The sequence below is a fragment of the Chlamydotis macqueenii genome, chromosome 1, assembly GCF_036417535.1.
Source record: "Chlamydotis macqueenii isolate bChlMac1 chromosome 1, bChlMac1.mat, whole genome shotgun sequence".
Taxonomy (NCBI): Eukaryota; Metazoa; Chordata; class Aves; order Otidiformes; family Otididae; genus Chlamydotis; species Chlamydotis macqueenii.
Genome location: NC_141556.1, coordinates 139,092,676 through 139,106,037, shown reverse-complemented (window position 1 = coordinate 139,106,037; position 13,362 = coordinate 139,092,676). Strand labels below are relative to the sequence as shown.

At 37.5% G+C, this 13,362-nt stretch overlaps 1 protein-coding gene across 2 annotated transcripts in view; it reads right to left on the bottom strand.

Moving 5' to 3' along the window:
* The window catches only part of PUDP (pseudouridine 5'-phosphatase), an 81,735-nt gene that overhangs the window by 67,527 nt on the left and 846 nt on the right, over positions 1–13,362 (bottom strand). Inside the window, exon 1 of one of the 2 annotated variants that reach the window (XM_086768412.1) lies at positions 12,986–13,013. The exons of the other annotated variant lie outside the window; for it this stretch is intronic. Within the exon in view, the coding sequence (XP_086624538.1) occupies positions 12,986–12,998 (13 nt within the window). The 5' untranslated portion in view covers positions 12,999–13,013. Of the gene's footprint in view, positions 1–12,985; positions 13,014–13,362 lie in introns of those variants that run through there. 2 annotated transcript variants of the gene reach the window in all.

The following is a 13,362-nucleotide window of genomic DNA, read 5'->3' as shown; positions in this document are numbered from 1 at the left end:
TTGTTGAATACTTGATTTATGCTTCTGGGTCTATGCTATCGATAAAAACTTTCATAGCTTGGAGGAAAGGAATAGATACTGTTATTTCAACAGAAATGCAGGATTTTGTAACATCTGTGTCACTCCTTTACTTCTATCCAAGGAAAGAGCGATTTCTGTAAGATACACCTTATCACACCTTTGATACGGTACAAACCATAACAGTTATGTACTGGGCACCCTGTAACCCCTCATGAGTACAAATATAATCTTTCTGAATGATGCATTTCCATGCTGCGCTCATTTCTTTTTAGAGAATCGCATGAAAAAACACAAGGTTTTGGGGAAAAGTTATTGATAAGCACTATCAAAGTCAAGAAGACTCAGGTAAGACGAGGATTTCAAGACTTTAGCAAGAACAATTTCTAGGAAAACCAGATCAAATCTCAGCTGGGCCTAAACTTACAGAGTATTTTTTTTTCAAAAGTAAGTCTGATTTTAATTCACAGCACAAAAAGACTACTTTAAAGAAACAGAAGGAAAGAAAGAAAGGCAAATCTAGGATCCCATCCAGAAAGAATGAATGGGTGCTGGAAGTATTTTTCTTATTGTAACTCTTTTGAGATATACTTAGGAATAACATTAGAACAGCAAATGAAACATGATTTCTTGTACATACAATTAGAATATAAAGCAGAGAACTGAAGCTCACAATTTCAGTATGCAAGATGCTATGAAGAGAAAGGTAAACTAAATATCTACTGAGGAGTACACAGAGGAAAAAAGTATTCTGCCTTCCTTTTCTTACAGACAAATACAGAAATACATGGATCAAATAGGAATATTTGTTTTAGTCTCCTGAAAGCTGCAATTATAACAGAAGGAAGAAAAAGAAAACATGGATCTATTCCATGTTCAACTACAGTATTAGAAAAGGGAATGGATGAAGAAGGGAAATAAATTCCATGGTTTTGCTATAAATCTCAGAATACGGCATTACTTTTTCCCCTCTAGTAGAAACTTCTAAAAATATATCACCATTTCTCAATTAACTAGGGCAATGAGGAGAGAAAAACCACACTAAGACACCACTTAATCATCTTATATTCTTTCCTGGGGGAGAGGTGGGGAGAACATAGAAAGCCTTAGGTAAAGAACAGCTTTAACCAGTATAATGTAGACAGGTACCAGCTACAGATCCTGAAACACCAACTCTTAAAGCCAAGAGCTTTGATTAGGGAAAAACAAGGCCTAGTTAATTCATAAATCATATAATCTAGTTTTATCATTAACTCTCCATTATGGAAAGGGACCTCTTTAAGAAAGTTTTTACATATTTTTAAGGCATTTTTCTTTGTCAACTTCAGAGTTACTGAAGTGCTGCTCATTATCTTAAAGTTACTTTAAATGGAAGAAATCCTTTTCTTCGCATACATACACACACATGGAAAGACATGCCCTGTATCTCTAAAGTTTATAGGGTTTTGTACAGCACGGGAAATTTACAAACTGAAATAATATTATTTGAAAGATTCTGAAGTTTGTAAAACACATAGATAGCTAAAAAAAAATAGTATATGCAGAAAGTCTAATATTACGATGAACACTTCACTGACTTTCTTCTATTTATGAAATATTATAGAATCATAGAATAGTTTGGGTTAGCAGGGACCTTTAAAGGTCACCTAGTCCAACCACCCAATATATTTGAAATAAAAGCAATACTAACATAATATATCCAAGGAATGATATTCAAGGAGTGATAATAGCAGAATTTAGACTATAATACTAAAAAAAAAAAAAACAACTTAGCAACAAAAATCAACAAAAGAAGAAAATTCCTATCACTATGACACTTCCTAAGATGCCATCAAAATTCAGAAGTTTTCTCAGAGACCAAGAAGCCACATGAAGACTGCTATACAAAGTATAATTACATATATGCTCAAGTATTGGGATAAACTCCTACATGTTGTTAACACTGCCATCAGTAAGTACAGTTAATTCTGTAAGTTCAATGTATACATTTTGAAAATTATAGGCTATTTCTAAACCCTGGGACCCAGAAGCACTCAGGCCATATGTTATATCAAATCTTGTACCAACATATGCATAGACTGCCTCTTCTCTCCATTCTGCTTTCCATAGGAAAAGAATGGTCTGGACAGTGGTAATGGTGCTATAATAGACTCCAGAAAGCTCATCTCTAAGGGCAATTCAGGGACCAGCCTGGACAGGGGAGGCTCTGTGTGACAGATCACAGCCACCCCAAAATTTTGCGGTAATATAGCATGAGATTTTTAGGAGATACAGCTGTTTCTAAAGGCATAAAGACTCATTCAGGTAATAGGCAGCTAAAAAACACACCAAAAGTTCTTTAAAACTTTTTGAATACAATTAGCAGGTGACACCAAAACCTTCTTTTTTAATCTGTAAAAGAGAACTCCAGGGTATTTTAAATGGGAAAAAAAAAAAAAAAAAAAAAGAACTCGTATTCATATAATAGAAGGCTATAAAGATGTAGAACTTTTTTTTTTTTAAACTTGATCCTTAGAACCTAGAACTTTTATCCTCTTATTCTACAGTGTTTTTAAGTGCACGCGCTAAATACCTGCTCTCTGTAACAAGTTCCAAAAGAGGGAAGGGGAATAGGCCACTTATTTTTTGTAAAAGGCAAATCCATGATTAACAGTAAGCTATACAAAGTTAGCAGTGAGTCAGACACTTCAAGAAAATAAATTTTACAATACTGTACAATGTAGAATCAACTGCCACATAAATATTTTAAAATTCTAGGATACACAAAAACAGAATACCAACACTACTTCTTGCTCTTTACCCTTAGATGTCTTCATTCATGGAAAACGGAGACATTTAAATTAAAAATAGAAGGATAAATATCATAAAAACATGATCTACAACAATAATAACAATGCAAGTTATTAGGCAGCTGAGTAGCAATTAGATATACTACAATACCTTAGTGGCCCAAATATTTTCATTTTCCTGAGATGTGTTCCCCCTGAAACACTGTTTTTAATTTTTAAAGACTAGACATTTATTACATTGTGACAAAAGCAAATAATGTTTTGTTAGTCCAATAATATAATGCTATAGAGAAGATTCAATCCTAGCATAAAAAGATCGACCATTTCACACAGTGTAATTTTTTGAAGTAATGGTCTTGTAGTAGAATTATGACATCCAAAGTTATGTCACTTTACAGATATACAGGGGCCTACTCTTTTGCCCTGAAAAGACAGGTAAAAGGAGCTTTGTGTATGTAAATTACAAAACAAACAAACAAAAAAATAGAATTATTTATTCAAATGAAATTATGTCTCAGTGTATTCACGCTCCAAAATAAGAAGGAGGACATGGACCTTTTGGAGGGAGTCCAGAGGAGGGCCATAAAGACGGTAAGAGGGCTGGAGCACCTTTCCTGTGAGGACAGGCTGAGAGAGTTGGGGCTGTTCAGCCTGCAGAAGAGAAGGCTCTGGTGAGACCTTATAGCAGCCTTCCAGTACCTAAAGGGGACCTACAGCAAAGATGGGGAGAAACTCTTTAGCAGGGCCTGTGTGATAGGACAAGGGGTAATAGTTTTAAACTAGAAGGGAGTAGATTTATTCTAGATAAATGGAAAAAAAAATTTTTACAGTGAGGGTGGTGGAACACTGGAACAGGTTGCCCAGAAAGGTGGTGGATGCCCCATCCCTGGAAACATTCAAGGCCAGGTTGGACAGGGCTCTGAGCAACCTGATCTGGTTGGAGATGTCCTTGCTCCTTGGAGGGGCATTGGACTAGATGACCTTTAGAGCTCTCTTCCAACCCAAACTATTCTGTTATTCTATGATTAGGGCATTTCTTTTTGCTCTTCTTTAGAAACGTTCCCAAATATACCAGCGTCAGACTCATAAAAAATCCCAGTCTAACAAAGACACTTCCTCTCATGACTGGTCAGTAATCAAATAAGGGTCTATTAGTTTGAATACGTACTCTGTGGCAGTTTACATGACATCTAAATGGATCAACTAAAGCAGAACACAGTTTGAAAGAAATAATGTTCAAAAAGATTCCCTCGCATGAGTGGGCAATTTGCAGTATATTGTGATACTGAGTGAACTAATATTTATGCACAGTAGACAATCAATGCCCAGGAGTGAACAAGAGGGCTGAGCTGCTTGGCAGCAAACCCAGTCAGATCAGCACCCGCAAGCACAGGACTGCTGCAAAGGACTAGCACAAATCTATCCTTCAGAGAGTAGAAGTTATACAGAGGTGGCTGTAACTGTTACACCAGGTCAGAGAATGCTGATTAACAAGCTGGGAGAATGAGACACTGTATAACACCGTACATGTTATACAATGACAAAGGTCATGAGTCAATTCTTACAGATGTTAGACAGAAAGACTGGGCTGACAAATAATAAACTGGGCCTTCCTCTCAGTTGTCTTGCATTATCCTGAGGCAAACTGAATATGAAACTTGCCAAAAAGAACCACACACAGGCATAGTAGAGGTGAAAACTAACAGTGGAGGGAAAGAGAGTCCTAGAAATAGGACTTATTTGATGACTTTTACAAAAATACTTCATATACCTCAAAAAGGGAAGAAGAAAGAAAAGCAAGAATACATTCTATAAAGAAACCAGCTATTACATAAAATAGCTATAATTATATATATAGCTATTATATATGAAAACAGCAAAACCATACTTGGGAAACAGCAGTGTCCACTTAGAGGCAAGTTTTTCCAAATTACAGCATCAGATTTATTGCCAAACTACTATGGAAAATGCTTTTTATTAAAGAGGAATTAAAAATTATTAAAAGCTGCACAAGAACAGAAAGCATACATAGAGACAGCAAACATTGAAACATTGATACTGCCAATAGGCACGCAACCCCTCGAGAAGAAAAAGATTGCCCCCCCCCCCAAAAAAAAAACAAACAAAAAAAAACAGCAACAAGCATTCCTTACTGGTTATTGAAGGAAAGGAAGTCAAAAGCGATAAAAAAATAAAATCTCAATAAGGGTTGGAAGTACCTCAGTGAACTCTGAGTAAGAAAACTGATTTTATTATTATTATTGAGGGGGAGGAAAAAGATAAATTAAGGGAAAGAGTCTCTGTCAGAACCACTGTAAGACACAAAGAAAGATCTTGGTTAAATACTTCTTAGTAGTCTTTTGAAAGAAATGAGGATCAATACAGAGAGGTACAGAAACACAGAACAGAAGCAGCAACAATCACTATCGGTGTCTACATTGTGCAAAAGAAAATCAGTTGTCCATAATGAAAGCAACAGATAGGAGGTCTGAAGGGAAAATATATTTAGATTAATTACTTTTGTGTTGTTACTTAACACAGTTCCTGATCTTTAAAAGAGCAATGATCATATTGTGAAAGTCATCATGACCATTAAGGTCTACTGCCAATAAAACAAATAACCTCCAGTGCAACATCAAACGTGTACATGCCAGTATTCAAGAACAAGATTGTCTCTTGGAGAAAACATTCCAGCAGTACTCAACAGAGCAGAATTTTGCAGGCAAACTGTCCTACCCAGATAAATTAAAGTGTCCTTAAAAATTCCGCTCTCAAGAGTTCAATTAGCGAACTCACAACAAGGCTACAAGAATGAATTACAACTACTTAGAACAAGAGCTGCAGAGTTGGGCACAAGATGGCATACGGTGTAACTACTGCCAGTACGCAGAGTAATAAATCCAGGGTCGTTAATGTTGTTTTTCTTCTTAAGTAAGAAGAAAATTGGAATGCAGCAGCTAGAACTAATGTTATTATAAGGGAAAATTCTGTGTACCTTTTCTTTGTGTGAAATTCTGTTCCATTTACAACACCTTATTATTTACATTCAAAGCGAAATAATTGCAACTTCATACACAAAACAGTGTATGTATCCAACAAATGTAAAGCCTTATCATAGAAAAACAGATTCAAAAATCTGCATTTAGGCACAGAAAAAGACTAATTTTTATAAAAACTGGTCAAACTGCTGTGTGCACCTTTAAAATCACTAAACAGAACCTTTAAACTCCCAGCACCTTCAAAACATACCTCATCACTTGCTAAAGGCCCTCTATACAATTGAATGCATGTAAGAGTCAGAAAATGAAAGCCACATTATTAAGAGTGGAAATTTGAAATCTCTTGGGATTCATTTAGTTAGCACTTTTTTTTTTTTTTCCTTTAAAACCAGATGTTTTGGGTCTGGTGCAACTAATAAATAAACAAGCACCAAAAAACGTATTGCATTTGTATGTAATTTATGTTCAATAATAAAACTTAATCATGGGTCTTTCAGCGTGGGAGCATTCCTCTGTTAATTCCCACATGGAAAGAAAGATCATCGCTAATGCTGCCCATGGCATTTTGAAATGTAGTAACCATTACAGAAATGAAAAAAAAAAAAAAAAAAAAAAAAAAAAAGAAATCCACACAAAAAAACCTGTTCTACAGATGCTGAAATAAGCCCTGAATCTGGATTATTCTAACCACAAACAACAGGCTATGATGTGGACAATTTGCAAATTACAGAATCATAGAATGGTTAGGGTTGGAAGGGACCTTCAAAGGTCATCTAGTCCAATGCCCCTCCAAGGAGCAGGGGCATCTCTGACTAGATCAGGTTGCTCAGAGCCCTGTCCAACCTGGCCTTGAGTGTTTCCAGGGATGGGGCATCCACCACCAATCTGGGCAACCTGTTTCAGGGCTTCACCATGCTCACTGTAAGAAATTTTATCCTCATGTCTAGCCTGAATCTACCTCCCTCTATTTTAAAACCATCACCCCTCATCCTATCGCAACAGGCCCTGCTAAAGAGTTTCTCCCTATCTTTCCTGTAGCCCCCTTTAGGTACTGGAAGGCTGCTAGAAGGTTTCCCTGGAGTCTCCTCTTCTGCAGGCTGAACAGCCCCAACTCTCTCAGCCTGTCCTCATAGGAGAGGTGCTCCAGCTCTCTGGTCATCTTTGTGGCCCTCCTCTGGACTGTCTCCAATTGGTCCACATCCTTCTTATGTTGGAGGCTCCAGAGCTGGATGCAGTACTCCAGGTGGGTGCAGTACTCTCACGAGAGCAGAATAGAGGGGCAGAATCACCTCCTTCAGCCTGCTGGCCACGCTTCTCTTGATGCAGCCCAGGATGTGGTTGCCTTTCTGGGCTGCAAGCGCACATTGCCAGATCAGGTCGAGCTTCTTATCCACTAGTAACTCCAAGTCCCTCTCCTCAGGGCTGCTCTCAATCCATTCCCCGCCCAGCCTGTATTTGTGCTTGGGATTGCCCTGACCCAGGTGCAGGACCTTGCACTTGGCCCCGTTGAACTTCATGAGGTTTGCATGGGCCCACCTCTCCAGCCTGTCAACAGCACCACACAGCTTGGTGTTGTTGGCGAACTTGCTGAGAGTACACTCCATCCCACTATCCATATTGCTGACAAAGATGTTATACAGCGCCAATCCCAGTACGCCTGGGACGCCACTCATCACCAGTCTCCACCTGGACACTGAGCCATTGACCACCACTCTCTGAGTGCAGCCATCCAGCCAATTTCTTATCCACTGAGTGCTCCATCCATCAAACCTATGTGTCTCCAGTGTAGAGAGAAAGATGTCGTACAGGACAGTGTCAAATGTTTTGCACAAGTCCAGGTAGATGACGTCAGTTGCTCTTCCCTTATTCACCAATGCTGTAACCCCATCATAGAAGGCCATTGAATTTGTCAAGCCCGATTTTCCTTAGTGAAGTCATGCTGGCTGTCACAAATCACCTCCTCATTTTCCATGTGCCTTAGTATAGCTTCCAGGAGGATCTGCTCCATGACCTTGCCAGGTACAGAGGTAAGACTGATCAGCCTGTAGTTCCCTGGGTCTTCTTTGTTTTCCTTTTTAAAAACAGGGGTTACGTTACACATTTTCCAGTCGGTGGAATCTCACTGGACTGCCATGACTTCTCAAATATGATGGACAGTGGCTTGGCAAATTCATCTGTCAGTTCCCTCAGGACCCACAGATGCATCTCATTAGGTCCCATGGACTTGTGCACCTTCAGGTTCCTTAGATGGTCTTGAACCTCATCTTCTTCTACAGTGGGTGGTTCTTCGTTCTCTCAATCCCTGCTTTTGCCTTCTGTGACTTAGGTGATGTGGCTAGAGCACGCATCGGTGAAGCCCGAGGCAAAAAAAAAAAAAAAAATCATTGAGTGCTTCAGCTTTCTCCATGTCCCAGGTAATCAGGTCTCCCATTTCCTTCCAGAGAAGGACCACATTCTCCCTCGTCTTCCTTTTATCCCCAACATATCTATAGAAGCTTTTCTTGGTGCCCTTGATATCCCTGGCCAGATTTAATTCTGTCAGGGCTTTAGCCTTCCTTACCTGATCCCTGGCCACTCAGACAAGCTCTCTGTATTCCTCCTAGGCTATCTGTCCTTGCTTCCACTCTCTGTAGGCCTCCTTTTTGTTTTTCAGTTGGTCCAGGAATCAATCATGCAAATATTACAATTCACACTCTAAGCTAATACATTTGTTATGCCTTTGCCAAAACTTCCCTTCCTGTTAAATTAAAATGTTAGCTTTCAAGCATATGACAAAACTTATTTACTCTATTTCTGGTTAGTTAACTCTTAATGAGGAGCTCTTTTACCTATCTTCAAAATTTCCCCATGAAGCATCTATGAGGTATTTTAATCTAATAATATCCTTAATCTCTTTTGTTTTTGCAACAAGATACAAGTACAGAACATAGGGGCAAGACAGTATTTTTGTTTCCTTCTTTGTTCCCCAAAATCAGATGGATATGGAGAATGACAAGAAGGCAAGCTTCCACTACCTAGAAGCAGAAAACAGGCTTACAAGATTGTCAGTTTATAGCCTAAGAAGATTAATTCCTGCACTTAAGCCATAATAGAGGACAATGTAGAGAGGACTGATGTTTAGTTGAATTGGTGCTATTTGCTCTGATGCAGAAGAAATAGGAAGCTGTTTTAACTTCCTATTCACACTGTAAAATAAAAGACAGCATGCATATAAGCAAACTCCAGCACAGAAGCCTTACCAGTTTTCTTTTAACTGCTATCTCCTAGGCAACTTGTGCAATGAAATGAAAGTAAGAGTATATTTTTGACTTCTGACCTTGTGACAATGGGTAAGTAACACTGAGGAGAAAGAAAACATGCCAAACTTCTCGTGAATTTCACAACACCACAATGAATTTAACTGCAAATTGATTTATTCTGTATTGTGGACCAGAGATCACGTGTATGACTAGCCACACAGGAGTTGCTTAGAAGTGGCACACAAGAACCAGCAGTCTTCTCCACACAAAGGAGACAGCAGCTGCAAAAGCAGCAACTTCTGATTCCAGTTGCCTGCACTACTTCCTGCCCCTCTGCAAATGGTCAGAACAAGATGGCATATCTCTGCCTGTACACTGCAGAACGGCTTTGACTTACGGTAAAGTTATCTTGCAAAATCAAGCTGCTTCAGAAATGCTTTCTCTTTTAGATCTACTGGAATATGCTGTCTTATCTTATGTGAAGAATCTATGTCACAACACTAAAGGAAACCAGCAAGATAATAATTTACATAAAACAGTCACTACCCCTAACAAAAACTTAAACAAAAATAAATACATGACTAAACTTTCTATACTGAAGTGTCATGTTCCTTGCATGTCAATCTAGCTTTAGGTCAGCTTTAAGCAGAATGCTAAGAAAAATCTTATCTTTGCAGCAGTTTTTCAAAGTTCATTTGTCAGTTAGGAAAGGTTAGTATTACACATGCAGATTGCAGAGAATAAAATTTCTAATTTAAAATATTTTCAGCCTTGTACAAATTTAGGCACAGATCAACAAAGCCAACATTCAATCCTGTGTACTGGCAGTGGGGTAGCTATTGGCCACAAATACATAACAAAACCACTTGTCATAGTTCAAAATACAACCTGTGCAGTAACTTGAGAAGATATAGATCGGAAGGGGTATTACCCTAGTCATATATTTTTGTACAAATTCAATAGATTTTTTCCTCTGTATCTTCAATGTTGTTTTAAAATGTTTTTACAATATGCTAAAATGCCAGGACCAGATATTAAACAGTACAACAAAAGTATTATTTAGTATCAAAGATCTCTAGCTTCTCTTCTGTTTTTTTTTTCATTCTTTATTTCAGCCAGCTAACCCTGTACTGTGTGTGTCAGAAAAGTGCACATATAAGTAGGTTTAATAGTTTTAATTATACTACATACTAGAAGTTAGAACAGTAGTATTCCGTAGGAAAAGACTAAACCATTTTAAGAAAAAGCAACCTACTGTGCAAGTTTCGAGCATTTATTGTTAGGATTTGCTGTAGGAAAAGAAGCAGAAATTCAACACTACAAAGTGTTGGTTTAAAAAAATAAAAAAAAAAAATTAAAAGTACAGTAGCACACCAAAAATTAAAACTTAGTTACTTTTTCCTCTGGTTTATACTACCCAGTGAAGTGAGGACCACTTACAAACTACACTAACTAAATCTTGCTGCATTTGTATAATAAAGCAGGATGTAACTGTAATACACTAGCATAAAGAATGTTTTTTCTATTCCTGCTGGAGTTTCCTACAAAAAAAAAAAAAAAAGTCCTTCAATTAATTTTGCCTATTAAATAACAAGCTGTCTACAGGTGTGGTTTACATATTTTACTTACTAAATGAAAGCACTATTTTCCACTATGCTAATTTTCTGGCAACTGGAAGGACAGACAAAAAAACCCTAAAATTTCATCCAACAGCTAAAAGGGAAAGAGAAGGTAATCCAGAAGGAGAAAACTTCAAAAGAAGGGTAAACCACATTGATTATAAGTGCTGAAAAAAGGGTGTTAGGTAACACTTCAAGTAATGATACAGAAGCACTATGAATGAAAGGGATGAAGTACTTCCATCAGCAGTTCAGGGGCAAGAACTTCCCTATCTAAGGTAAGCTGATATATCAAGGTGGGACTCAAGGACAACTTAATCAGTCTCAATTATGTTAAAGAGATGTGGGAGATGAAGTCACAGAAGATCAGATTCAGCAACACCTTCACACAGCCTAGCGTTACCCACTAAAGTATATGGACGTAGGTTCTATAGGATAACACTTGGATTGTTTCCAAAGTCAAGAACCTTGTAACTGCTTGAGACCTCATTTAAAGATTTTACACTCACAGTTAAGAAGTATTCATGAATATTTTGCAAATCTTCCTATCAGAAGATATCTAATTTTCTTTAATCAGAAGCAAGTATGTGACCTATGGAAAGCAAGTTCATGGCATCAATTTAATGTTCAATTATCCATCATTTATAGATCAACTAATATTTGTTCTATAGTATCAGCAAGGTCTAGATGAAATCTTCCAAAACCAGTCACATACATTTGCACACACTACCTTGTTGTGAAAATCATTGCAATACCTAAAGTTTCAGATTCTGAAAAATGCCATCTGCTACGGAGGTACTTTAAAAAGTTACAAAAGTGTAGTTACAGATATCCAATACAAAAAAATTTGTTTGTGCACTTCCAAAATAAGTAATTTGACATAGATTTCTATAGCTTCTAGAAATACGCGTGTAATTAATTTTAACATCTTTGATAATCACTAAGTGACACAGTAAAAATTTTGTTTAAAAAATTAAAGATCTTTAATATCCCATCCCTGGAAACATTCAAGGTCAGGTTGGATGAGGCTCTGAGCAACCTGATCTAGCAAAAGATGTCCCTGCTCCTTGCAGGGGGGTTGGACTCAACGACCTTTAAAGGTCCCTTGCAACCCAAACTATTCTATGATTCTATCTTATTTCTCATGTAGGTTTACATCAGTAGAACCACTTGTCTCATTCAGAAGATGTACAGTAGACAGGTTGGGCAGAAAGCATCCAACCTGTGCGCCCCTTATTTCATTCCTTCCCTCAAACTACTTCAAATTTCTCAAAACATTTAGCAATCTTGGGGAAGTCCAAGCAGCCTCTTGATTGCCTTTTTGCCTCCTAAGGGTTACCGCTTCCCATGAAACAAACAGGTTCACCAAAAATTATGTTAAAGCTGTGACAGTTGTGGAAAGTTGTGGAAACACAACACAACAAACACCTATCAGTGCAAAGAATGCCTTGTATATAGGGATAAAAATAAATTATACCAACATGCATAAACTTTTCATATATTTTATATATAAGCACAGAAAATGCAGTAATTTATGTCTGCTATTTTACTTGAACTCAGAAAGTGACAAAGTATTTCTCTGAAGCTGTACTTTACAACAGTTAAATTTAGTAATAGCAAGGAGTAGATTTATACCTTGAGCGTCTCCATCTTGGAAAACTTAGGTCCAAGAATTACGGATCTTTTATAATAACTTTCCCAGTATGAGGTACAGTTCATAATCTAGAGTATTTTTAATTCTTCTTCACTGCATGAATTCTGAGCTGGGAGCTCAGAACCTCGATTTGTATTGTTTTTGCCCGTTTGGAATGTTACAGAAAGGCAATTTTTACATTTAAACAGGATAGCATCTGAGAAAAACGTATTTAGTTTCTAAAATACTGTCCAAAGCTAAAACATCTATCCTGTGAATACGTGTGCATAATAAATCTTACGTATCCATATCAATACCTAAATATTGATATTGCTTGCTTAGCCAGTCCTGCTGAGTATTGTGTGAAGCAGATTTTCAAATTATGCTAAAAAAGCAGTAGCAACTAAAAAAAGCTTTCCTGAAACTTCTAAATAAGAATGAAACTAGTAATTGGTTCTGGATTTGGAAAAAAAAAAAAATAAAAATCACATAGCCCCAGACTATTTGAGACTCCAGTGGTGAAACTGAAAATGAAACTGAAATAACTCACTCAATCACTGTTTTGCATGGCATATTGAGAGTGCAGATGAAACAAACAGAAACCAAAGGCTCTAAAATCCTTCAAACTATTTGTGATAGTGAGTAAAGTCGTTTTTCCTTTAAACCACAATAACTGAATTGTTTTCACCTGTTATAGGCATATGGAGAAAAAAAAAGCTCACATTTCTTGAAAAGAGTCATTCATTAGACTTCACAGCAGTCTTTCCAGAAACTGCAACAATTTTGGTCTTGCAGAAGGCACGTGCCTCAAGTTCACACTTCTCAAGAATTCACCCACGTCCAAAGCTGCTTCCTGTGCAACAATCCACACAGCCTATTTCAAAAAACAAACTCATACACAAAAATATTCCATTATTCCACAGGAGACACACAGGTAAGGCCCTGATTCTGCAAAGAGTTAAGAGCAGGCTTCAATACTGTTCTGGTCATGCTGACTATTCAAAACCTCAAGATCCAATCTAGCTGTAGCGCGAAGGACCGGTAGATTTCAGGATAACCCTGCAA